This window comes from Trichosporon asahii (assembly GCF_000293215.1).
Source record: "Trichosporon asahii var. asahii CBS 2479 unplaced genomic scaffold scaffold00017, whole genome shotgun sequence".
In the NCBI taxonomy this organism is placed as follows: domain Eukaryota; kingdom Fungi; phylum Basidiomycota; class Tremellomycetes; order Trichosporonales; family Trichosporonaceae; genus Trichosporon; species Trichosporon asahii.
This window is the reverse complement of record NW_014040907.1, coordinates 76,520-87,498: the sequence shown is the minus strand read 5'-3', so window position 1 is coordinate 87,498 and position 10,979 is coordinate 76,520. Positions and strand designations below refer to the sequence as shown.

General features: G+C 60.0%; 5 protein-coding genes across 5 annotated transcripts; 2 read left to right on the top strand and 3 right to left on the bottom strand.

Annotated features, from left to right (window-relative positions):
• Positions 1 to 1,814: 1,814 nt before the first annotated feature.
• Positions 1,815 to 2,790, top strand: A1Q1_07617 (nucleolar protein; the record flags this gene model as incomplete). Its single annotated transcript, XM_014326629.1, has 3 exons — positions 1,815 to 1,871; positions 1,920 to 2,027; positions 2,068 to 2,790. The coding sequence occupies 3 exons, from the start codon at positions 1,815 to 1,817 to the stop codon at positions 2,788 to 2,790; spliced, it is 888 nt and encodes a 295-aa protein (XP_014182104.1).
• A 27-nt stretch (positions 2,791 to 2,817) lies between these two features.
• A1Q1_07616 (uncharacterized protein) lies at positions 2,818 to 6,308 on the bottom strand (the record flags this gene model as incomplete). The annotated part of the gene is made up of 5 exons (XM_014326628.1): positions 2,818 to 3,426; positions 3,486 to 5,920; positions 5,965 to 5,986; positions 6,044 to 6,217; positions 6,273 to 6,308. 5 exons carry the CDS (start codon positions 6,306 to 6,308, stop codon positions 2,818 to 2,820), a joined length of 3,276 nt encoding a protein of 1,091 aa, XP_014182103.1.
• Positions 6,309 to 6,926: 618 nt separating this feature from the next.
• A1Q1_07615 (mitogen-activated protein kinase kinase) lies at positions 6,927 to 8,586 on the bottom strand (the record flags this gene model as incomplete). The annotated part of the gene is made up of 3 exons (XM_014326627.1): positions 6,927 to 7,541; positions 7,613 to 8,421; positions 8,478 to 8,586. 3 exons carry the CDS (start codon positions 8,584 to 8,586, stop codon positions 6,927 to 6,929), a joined length of 1,533 nt encoding a protein of 510 aa, XP_014182102.1.
• A 566-nt stretch (positions 8,587 to 9,152) lies between these two features.
• Positions 9,153 to 10,495, top strand: A1Q1_07614 (uncharacterized protein; the record flags this gene model as incomplete). Its single annotated transcript, XM_014326626.1, has 4 exons — positions 9,153 to 9,311; positions 9,420 to 9,702; positions 9,849 to 10,111; positions 10,316 to 10,495. 4 exons carry the CDS (start codon positions 9,153 to 9,155, stop codon positions 10,493 to 10,495), a joined length of 885 nt encoding a protein of 294 aa, XP_014182101.1.
• A 286-nt stretch (positions 10,496 to 10,781) lies between these two features.
• A1Q1_07613 (ribosomal protein) lies at positions 10,782 to 10,958 on the bottom strand (the record flags this gene model as incomplete). The annotated part of the gene is made up of 1 exon (XM_014326625.1): positions 10,782 to 10,958. One exon carries the CDS (start codon positions 10,956 to 10,958, stop codon positions 10,782 to 10,784), a length of 177 nt encoding a protein of 58 aa, XP_014182100.1.
• Between the last annotated feature and the right edge of the window lie 21 nt (positions 10,959 to 10,979).

Sequence of the window (10,979 nt, the reverse complement as noted above, 5' to 3'; positions counted from 1 at the left end):
ACCCACAGAAGGCCTCTAAGTACTACGTCCCGCATTCCTACTGGTAGTACATGTAAAATGCTGATTAGTTGACGTCCCCTTCCCTCTCGTGCGTCTGTGATCCATCCGTCTATGCGTCTTTCCTACTTCTGTATTGTGTTCACGAGCCTGTGGTGTCAGCTCATCCTTGGGGTCATGGAAGCTGTCACGCAGTGCGGTTGCCAGAGCACCGGTACTGTCCAGCACTCTGCTAGAGAAATGCAGGAGGGGCTCAAGCGAATGGCAGATTGTGGCACACTCGCCATCCCCCCTGCACACACGCTTCAATTGGCACTCGTACTCGGCGCTTCGCGCCTCGCACTCGTAACTCACCAGTCCAGCCCATCCTCCAGCCCGTCTCCCTTCGTCGCACAGCTCCCGCGTACGCTCCACTCGCGCCCCTTCTCCTGTCCTGCGAGGCCGAGCTTGTCGCTAATCTCGGCCGGGGACAGGGCACCCTCGACGTCCTGCTTGTTCGCGAACACGAGCACGGGCACGTTCTTCAGCTCCTCCTCCGCCAGCATCGTGAGCAGCTCGGAGCGCGACGTCGCTAGGCGCGCCGTGTCGGCTGAGTCGATGACGTAGATGATCGCCTGGGGGTTAGCTAGTTGTCCGCGGAACTCATTTAGCTTGTGCTAGCACCCCGTCGCGTGTCGCGCTTGACGGACAGAGCGCGGGGTGCGAGGGAGCAGATGAGACGCACCTGCGTGTTCGCGTAGTAGCACCGCCAGTATGGCCGGATACTCGACTGTCCTGGCCTGTCAGCTGTCGCCGGGAAGAGTAGCTCACCTCCGAGATCCCACACCTGGAAGTTGATGTTCTTGTACGTGACAGTCTCGACGTTGAACCCGATTGCTGTTCATGGTCAGCTTCCTCTCGCCGCGCTTAGCTCACTCGGAATGGTCGAGACGACCTCGCCAATCTGCAACCGGTACAGAATCGTGGTCTGTCCGTTAGCTACGTTTCGAAGGAGACTCAAGCTCAGCGGTGAGCAGAAGCGCCTCACGCCTGCTCTAGGGAGCAGGAAGAGGATCTCTCACTCCCGTTCCGCTCCGCTATGCCCTACCGGCATAGCTCCACCGACCCACCTTTCCCGCACTGTCCAGTCCGACCATGAGGATGCGGACCTCCTTGTCCTTGCTCCAGAACGCGAGGCTCGAGAGCGACCCGTAGATCCGGGAGAGGGCGAGTCCCATGATGTACGAGAGAGCGAGCGGAACGAGGCGAACGGGTGAGTGGGTGAGTGTTACGGCTGTGTCTCCGTTGAAGTCAAGCTAATGTGGTGGAGAGCCGCGATGAGTCAGACAAATGTAGCTGTCGGCGGTGGCGTCTGGTCTGGGGGTTCGGTGTGCGGCGTATCTAAGAGTCGTGTCGAGGATCGAGGAGAGTCTTGAGTCAGATGCCGAGTAGGGTCGGTGTTGTATGCGTTGTTGTGCTTTGTGCTTTGTGCAATGTAACGATGTGCGGATCGGAGGGAGGGGGGCAATGAACTGTTGTTACAGCCCGGTGCCAGCAGCACGTAGCACGTCTGCAAGGGGAAGGCAGGAGGCTTTGGCTCCGTCGTCCCACTTGTGCCAAGGGGGCGGGCGTGTCAAGGGTAATGAGGGATTAGGTTTCCCGGGTTGTGCGGTTGTATTCCCCGCATTTCACTTTTCCCTAATGCAGTCTCCTGCACCACGTGAGGCAAGCCAAGGCTTGGAGTCCCCGCATTTGCCCTCCACCAGAAATTTCACCCCTCCTATGCTCATCAGCAGCCAGGCGCTCACGTCACAACAACAACAACACATAGCGACATCATGGCCCGGGAAGGAGAAACACAGGAAGAGCGGAAAGCGCGCAAGGCTGAGAAGAAGGTGCGTCTGCTATGCGTTCATTGTCATAGCTGACAACAGGCGCGCAAGGCTGCCGAGGCCGCTGATGCCGAGAAGGATGTCGAGATGAAGGAGCCCGACGCCGAGAAGCCCGAAGAGAGCAAGGAGGAACGCAAGCGCCGAAAGGCCGAGAAGAAGGTGAGCTTTGATCTTGGATGCAGCTGACAGTCAGGCGAAGAAGGAGGCCGAGGCTGGCGCTGCCGCTGCGTCTGAGTCCGCTGAGCCCGAGTCCACCGAGTCTGAGACCAAGGAGGACAAGAAGAGCAAGAAGGACAAGAAGGAGAAAAAGGACAAGAAGGACAAGAAGCGCAAGGCGGACGATGTCGAGATCCTCGCAGAGTCCTCCGCCGCTCCCACCGAGACACCCGCCGAAACCCCGGCCGAGACTGAGACCGCCCCAAAACGCAAGAAGGCCAAGAAGGTCAAGTCCAAGACCGGATCCGTCGACTCGTCCGTGTTCCAGGAATCCGGCCTGTCCGAACCAGCCAAGAAGGCCATTTTCTACGCGCAGCTCTACGCCGCTCAGCAGGTTGAGGGAGGGGGTGTGTGGAAGTTCAACAAGGCAAGGCAGGGCTGGCTGCTCCGGAACTATTTTGAGGCTGTTCCCGAGAAGTATGTCGATGTTGTGGCTCAGTACCTCAAGACCGTTGTTGGAGGGGTGAGGAAGGCACTGGAGGATAAGGCTAGGGAGTATGTTGAGGCCCGCGTTCCGAAGGAGAAGGGGGAGCCTAAGGAGGGTGAGAGTGAGGAGACGAAGGAGGGAGAGGAGAAGCCCGAGTCCGAAGGAGAGACGAAGGACGACGGCAAGGCAGGAGAGACCAAGGACGGGGACAAGGTCGACCCCGAGGTCGTCGAGACGCGGCGGACGCGCGCCCGTCTTCTCCTGGACGCAATGAACTAGATCCTATGCATAGACAACAATGTACTACTACTCTTTCGGCCACTCGATGTACGCCTTGTACAGCTTATCCAACTTGAGTTTCGCGCCCTCCGTCTTGGTCGTCAGTTCGCTCAGTTTGCGCGCGACGCCGGCGAGTTCGCCCTGCGCGGCGTGGGACGTATCCTGCGCCAGTCTTTTCTTCTCCTTGGCCAGTTCCGCTTCCTCCCTGCCCAGTTTCTCAGATGTCGCCTCGAGCGTGCGAATCTTGTGCTTCAGCAGCTTTCTCGAGCCATTCTTCTCCGCACACTCGCGCACAGTCAGGCCGCAGACTTTGTCGCAGAACACGCAGCTCTGCACCTTGCTCGGATCCACGCCCGTCTCTTGCGCGTGCAGGAGACGGGTTAAGATTTCGTGGAATCGGTCGTTGGGGGGGAAACGCTTCAGCGCCTCGCGGATCGAGTCGGGCCCAGCGCGCACGACGGGGCAGTGCGCTGCTGAATGCTCCACGTTTTGGCGACAGATGGCACACCCACTCGCGCCGGAGTAGCGCTGTCGTGCCCGCTTGGCTTCGTTCTCCTCCTCGAGCAGGCGCTTGCGTTTCCGATCTTTCCGCGCGTGCGCTTCGCGCATCTTCGTGATGGCAGTGAGGCCTACGTCCTGTTTGTCAGCTACATCATAAATAAAGGGGAAGCTGATAAGTCGAGATGTAGACTCACCTTGTCCTCGCTCGGCTCCATCGCCTCGATCTCCTTCGCCATCTCGTTCAGCTGCTCCTTTGACAGCAGGCCAGGGCACTCGTCAAGCGGGTGCTGGCCCCCGCACCAGAAACACACCGCGTCGTCCGCATCCACCGCGTCCGTCGCGCCATCAACAGCATTGGGCTGGAACCGTGACGAATCACCGAGTTGCAGCGCGTTCGGCGTCGTCGACGGCTGAGCGCCACTGGGTCGAGATGTGTCAGACAGCGATATGCGCTGTTTCCGCGAACTCGCGCTGCTTGGGCAGGGCGTGCTGTCGGCCACGGAGATTGGCGTGCTGTTGCGACTGGCCTGTTGTGGGGTGCGCGTCGCGGGAGGTGGGGCAGGAGCTGTGGAGATCGTTGGCCGGGGCTGGCCGTTCACCGAGGGACGTTCGGCTGGTGGTGGCGGTCTCTGTGCTTGCGGCTGCGGCTGGTGTACTGACGGAGGAATCGCCTGCTGATGCTGAGGTGGCGGTTGCTGGTGTGGCACAGACGGCGGTAACGGGCGCTGTGCCAGCAGGGGTGTCTGTTGCACCTGCTGCGGGATGACCTGGCCCTGGTGCTGCGGCCACCCGTACGCTTGCGGGTGCATTTGCTGTGGGTGCATCTGGTGTTGCACGGGGTACTGCGGCGGAGGGTGCTGTACCGGACGTCCACGGAAGGGATCAATCGCACCCGGCGGCGGCCTGTACTTCGGCACGTATGGCAAGGGGGCGGGGTACGGCAGTCCTCCCGGTTGCGCAGGAGGATAAGGCCGGTATGGGACGTTGGGATGCTGGTTCGGAGGCTGGGGCGGAGCATGTTGCGAGAGCGGCACCATCGGACGGACCTGCTGCTGGACCAACTGCTGCTGTTGATGGGCCACCATGGCACCCTGGTCAATGAAGGCCTTGCTTCTGATAAACTCCCACACGAGCAGCCCGCTATCTCTGATAATATACCGCTTCGGCGCGCCTGAATTCCCGCGCGTATCGTCTGCCAGCGTCGCGAGTTTGCGGTACTGCTCGAAGCGTGCGTTGAGGGGTAAACCCACGTTGCACAGCGCGTCCCACATGACGCGCAGCTCGGGCTTGGACGCAATGTTCAGTTCGGTGTGCAGCGAGCGTAGGACCAGGCGCGCACGGCTGATGAACTGCTCCGCCACGACAGCGTCGAACACTGGCGACTGCCGTTGTTCGGGCACTTGTGGTGGCGGACGGACGGCCTGCTGCGTTTGTGCAGGTTGGATAGCCTGAGAACTCTGGGCCGGCTGAGACGGGGGCTGAGGAGCAGCAGATGGCGGCGGCTGCAGAGACAGCTCCCTCGCGCGTTGCTCGCGCAATGCCCTCTTCTCCGATTTGGTCAAGTGCGGCGCGCCGTTCACAATTCCGGCATAGTGCCGCTCGAGCTCGTAGCTGAGGTCGTCCGTGTTGTCGGGCAGAAGGTCGAATTCGTCCTCGTCGTCAGACGGAGGGCCCGTCGGCGCGACATAGTCCGTGTCGCTCGCGTCGTCCCCGCCGGCATCGGGGTACACGATCTCCTCGCCATCCGAATCGACCAGGGCGGCCTTCTTTCCCTTGCCCTTGTCCTTCTTCTTGGCCTTCCTAGGGGACTCGTCGAAGAGGGAGTAGTTGATGGCGAGCTTGGCTGCCCTCCGACGGCGACCGGCTTCCGCTTCTTGCGCCTTTTGACGCTCGGCCTCCGCCGCCTCGCGCTCAGCCACAAAGGCGGCCCACATGTTGTCGTCGAGCTCGACGTCGTCGTCTCCCTCCTCGACGTCCTTGAGGCCACTGTCCTTCGTCTCCCAGACACGAGCGAACGAGAATCCCATAGTCTCTCCGGGCTTCTTCGGCTTCTCCCCTCCCTCCCCTCCTTCTCCGGCCTCCTCAGCAGCCTTTTCAGCCTCAGCCTCAGCCTTGGCCATCTCCTCGGCCTCCTTCTCTGCCCCATCGATGAGATCCTCAATCTTCTGCTGCGTCCACTTCTGCGCCGTCTCGTCCATGGCCTCCTCCTTCCTAATCTCCTGAACTCCGTACAGGATCAGATTGTCGACCTCACCCTCCTCCGTCTCCTTGCCCATCTGCTGCACGACGAGGTGGTCGAGCACCATCTTCTTCTTGCCCTTGTTAATAATCTGCTCCTCAATTCCCGTCATGAGCTTGAACACGAGCACGCGCTTCGTCTGTCCGTACCGATGTGAACGTGAAATGGCCTGCAGGTCCATGTGCGGGTTGAAGTCGGGGTCGAAGATAATCACAGTATCGGCCGTGGCGAGGTTGATGCCCACACCGCCTGCGCGCGTCGTGAGCAGGTAGATAAACTCCTCGCTGTTCGGGTCGTTGAACCGGTCCATGTCCTTCTGGCGCTTCAGTTGCGACACATTGCCGTCCAAGCGGAGGTACTTGTACCCCTCGCCCCAGAGAAAGTCCTCGACTGTATGTTAGCTCGACTTACTGCAGTTGCTGAGCTCGACTTACTCCTGTCTAAAGCGATCTTGAACTGGTAACGTCAGCTACGTGCTCATATCGAGAGGGGCGTAGCGCCAAAGGGACTCACCTGTGAGAAGAGTAGGACGCGGTGGCCTCTCCGCTTCAGCTCTGGCAGGAGCTGCTTCAGGAAGAGCAGCTTACCGCTCGCATCGGTCAGACGCTTGTGCTGCTCCTCATCGGTGAGGTCGAGACGCTCCAGGCTCGGGTCGGACAGGTACGGGTGCTGGCACGTCTTCCTGAGCTGTGCCATGTTAGTTGCGTGTCCACGATAAACATCACTAGCGCCGGTCACTCACCTCCATGAGCATGTTTGTCGCGCTACGGATCCCCATTTTGAGATACCCGCGGCGGGAGCTGTGTGTTGGCCGCCGAGGGAGGAGAAGCTGATGGTGTGAGAGGAGGTAAAGGAAGTGTTGATGTTATCAGTTGAGTTTCAGTCGTCTGGCGGCGCGTCCTCGATCCTCCACCTTCTGACGCCTCCTCATTTCGACGCCGTGCCTGAAACCTCCACTTCGGACGCGTCCAGCCAGCCTCACCGTCACCACGCGTCAGTCATCAGCGCTAGTCTGGGCAAGTGGATCTAACTAGCTCTAATGGATGGCTATCATGCATATTCAACAAGACACATGCAATGTGGGAGAGACTAGTAACTAAGCAAATATCTAATACTGATGCACTGCACCATGGAGCCGATGCAGCGACCAGCTTGTAAAGCCTTACATGAACGAGTCGTGGAAGGGGTGGGATGTGAGGAAGGAAATGGAGATGGGGGATGGGAGTTGATGTGTGGTGTGAGATTACTGGAGGAGGTAGTCGACCCATTTCGTCATGTTGACATTCTTCGACTCGCTCCGCACAATGAACGGGTGGTTCAGCAGGTCGCGCGGGTAAGGGCGGTCGGTACCGGAGCGGATGAGACTGCATGTCAGACTACGCGTTCACGTTTAAGCTTACCATTGAGCCAGGAAGTCCTTGATTTCCGGCGTCCACTTGCGATCGGGTCCGTCCTTCATCTCGGGCAGCGGAGCGTGGGCGATGTACTGCAGCAGCTCGATGGGACCGACGAACTCGGGCTCGCCCTCTGGCGGGAAAGGGAAGCGGCCGTGAGCAACCTCGTGCAGCGTCAAGCCGAGCGACCACACGTCCGACTTGATCGAGTACTTCTTGCCGAGGATACGCTCGGGGGCCATGTAGAACGATGTACCGGTGAAGGTACCCGCGATAGACTCGACAAGCTCGCCAGACACACCAAAGTCACACAGCTTGACCTCGCCGTCGAGCGTGACGAGGATATTGCTCGGCTTGATGTCGCGGTGGATGATTCTCCGCTCGTGCAGATAGTCGAGGCCGCGCAGGACCGAGGCGCATACTCGTCCAAGCACGTGCTCTGAGCAGTTGACGCCCATCATCTTCATCCGCTTCGACAGGAAGTCGAGCGACCCAGCTCCGCAGTACTCCATGAGAATGCAGATCTGCGCATCGTGGTCGGCAAGGAACGCGCCGTAGTGCTTGACAATGTACGGCGACGACGTCGATGAGAGGAACTCGAGCTCACGCAGGACCTGCTTGTGCATCGCTGGGTTGGCCGTTCGTGCGATGACCTGGAGTTAGCTGCAGAGTGGACCAGGGAGCTCACCTTTCGAGCAATGATCTGTCCCGTTTTCGTACTCCGAACGAGATCGACGGCACCTCCCGTTCCTTCTCCGAGCTTCTTGATCTCCACGAGCTCTCCGAACTCATCTTCCGGTGACGGGTCAATGTCGTGCACAGAGCTTGGACGGGAGTCTCCGTGATCGCTTATCGTGAGGTCACGGAGGCTGTCGAGGTCATCGCCCCTTGATCCCATCATCGAGCCTGCGTTCGAGTGTGCCCGTGACCTGACGCCGTTGCCGGGGGTGCTCGTGTCAAAGCTCCTGGTCCGGCTCATTGCCATGCGCAGGTCCTCCGTCATTCGCTTCATCTCCTCGGGCGCGCCGGCATCGATCCCGCCAGGAATGCCCATATACCCGTACCCTCCGCGATCTCCGGACCGGGGCTGCACGGTGGCGTCCCTGTCCTCAGGTACAGGCGTGCGGAGGGACGACGTTCCCTCGCCGTCCTCGTTTGGGTAGTCGTCGTTAGCGCGCATGAACGCCGAACCTCCGGCGCCGCCCGTCGGAATCGACACGGTTAGTTTCGGTGTTGGCCGCGACGGCGCAGATACCGATGTGTCTAGCCGCCCGAGCGTAGGGAGAACGGGCGCAGACGTCCCACGGGGAGCAGGACTTCCTGACGGAGGCGCGAGAGTGAGCTTGGGGCGCGAGGACGAGGAGGAAGCCAACGATGGTGTGGACGCGAGCTGCGGTATGCGCCGGCCTCCACGCATCGCAAGCGAGGGTAGTGGTGCGGGCTGGTGCCAGCCGCCTTGTCCTGCCTGGTCTACATTGATGCCAGCTGACGTGTCAGCTATGTGAAGACGTTGGGGAGCTTGCGAAAGTAGTTTCGGCCCGTCGAATACTCACGAACGTTACCCTCTGGGATGTTGAGCCGAGGAGGCGTTCCGGTGCGGGCGGACAGGCCGACGCCTGACGGGTTCGGGCGAGCGCCTCCTGGCTTGCGCGGAGTCGTCATAGCGGCGAGTGAGAGCTGGCGGCAAGCGTTATGAGGCGGATAGAAGTCGAGTCGAGCAAAAGAGCTGACAACTTAGCCGTTGCCGATACAGGCCCGTCTGTGTGTGCTCAGAGCGCGGGCTGTAGGGCAAGGCTATTGTGGGAGGACGGCTGAGCTTGGGCGGCGTGTACAGGTGCGGGAGTCGAGAACAAGAGAGAGTTGGACAGAAAGAAGAGAAAGGTCGAGTATATAGAGCGTGTGAGAAGGGGACAAGAGGGGAGTCGAGAGGTAGAATGGACGATTGACAGGCGATAGGATCCAGTCGGGACAAAGGGGTCGAAGGGGGGGTCGCGGATGACGGTCGATGGACAGCATCGTCTCGTTACCCTGCAGTACACCCTTCCCTACCCGCGCGCCCGCGCCAGCCAGCCAGCCAGCCAGCCAGCCAGCCAGCACGCTGACACGGATTCAATCAGATCTCCATCACGTGATCCATCTGAACATGACGTCTGCACCCCCTTGCTACCGAGCTGTAACGGGTAAAGTTCGAGACCGGATGCTGAACTCTTGCCCAGACAATAACAACAATGCTCCAGCGCCTCGCAACACCTCCATCTTCCTTCCGGGCACTCTCGCTCTTCAAACCCGCACTCAGACCGGCAACCCATTGTGTCCCCCGCCCCTCCTCTGCTCCTCCTTCGCGGACGTTCCACCGATCCGCGATCTTGCGCCATGAGAATCCCCTTGTGCGTGTCTTCTTCCGCTCACCAATGCGTGTCTTCCCTCCATGCCACGGCACATCTATCCCTCCGAATTTACACAGCTCACGTCTTGCACGGAGCAGCTAACAACAGGGTATCCCCCGCCGCGAGGCCAACCCCGCACCGAAGCTGCCTCGCCGTGGCGGCCCTCCGGAGAAGTCACGGATCCGGGGAGTGAAGCGAATCATCGTCGTTGCGTCCGGCAAGGGCGGAGTGGGGAAGAGCACCGTTGCCGCGAACCTTGCGCTTGCTCTCGCTCAGACGAGTCCCCTGGGCCGTGCGCCGCGGATAGGTCTGCTCGACCTCGACATCTTTGGTCCCTCCATCCCGAAGCTGATGGGGCTGGAGAGCGCACCGGAACCGGCACTTAGCGAGGGTAGGCTGAGGGACTGATCCTATAGCTGACGGCAGCGAACAAGCTTCTCCCGATGCAGAACCACGGCATCAAGACCATGTCCATGGGATACCTCATCCGTATGTCCATGCTCTGTTCATGGGATGCCGAATTCTAACAGCACACAGCGCAGCGACCAGACACTGCTGTCGCGTGGCGTGGCCTCATGGTGCAGAAGGCGGTCCAGCAGCTCCTCTTCGACGTCGACTGGTCGGAGGGTGGAGAGCTCGATGCGCTCGTCATTGACATGCCCCCGGGAACGGGTGACGTACAGCTCACGCTTGGTCAGCTCGTCGCCGTCGACGGTTCCGTTATCGTCAGCACGCCCCAAGACGTAGCGCTCATCGATGCGCGCAAGGGTGTCGCCATGTTCAACAAAGTCAACATTCCGGTGAGTACACTAAGCAGCTAGGAAGACGTAGCAGGCGAGCTGACGTCAGATTATCGGTCTGCTGCTCAACATGTCCCACTACACGTGCGACGGGTGCGACAAGCCGCACGAGATCTTCGGCTCGTCGGCCAAGTTCACCCAGGCCGCCAACGACATGGGTCTCCAGGTTCTTGGTGAGTTGCTTTTCAGATCTGTAACTGACAGGCAGGCAAGGTCCCGCTCGTGACGCAGGTCAGCGACGGAGGCGACGACGGACGTCCGGTCATGGTCCAGAGCGGAAAGCAGGGAGACGAGGTTCGGGACACCATGAAGAAGGTCGGGTCAGAGGTCTGGGACTGGCTCGAGAACCACCCCGTCGAGACCAGCATCGGTGTCCGCGGATAGAGGCAGTCATCATACCACTCATAGCATGCATTCACAGAACATATGGGCAATGACGACTGTCGATGGTCGAGGAAACTTTTGGTCCCTGAATCCGCACTGTCACGAGCAGAACGAGACTGCCTGCGAGTGTCAGTTCCTGTCAAGGTCAGCGACGTCTCTCTGGTCTGTTCTGCAATCTAGACGCGCAGGAAGGTGCGCGCCTGTTCAAGAGTTTTTTGGGAATTTTTATGCTATGATGCAAGCGGTCCATCAAATCCTACATGCCCTCTACGACGTGGGAAGCTGTCTACTCCTTGGCGGAAGCGCGGGTGTAAATCCACTGAGCGTGGTGCTTGACGACCTTCTTGATGAGGCCCTCCTTCTCGAGGTGGATGATGGCGCGGCGGGCAAGCGAACCGTTGACCTTCATGCGGTCAATGAGGACCGACTGGGAGATGAGCTTGTAGGTGGGAACCTCCTTCATGATACGGTCGCTGAGGGGTCA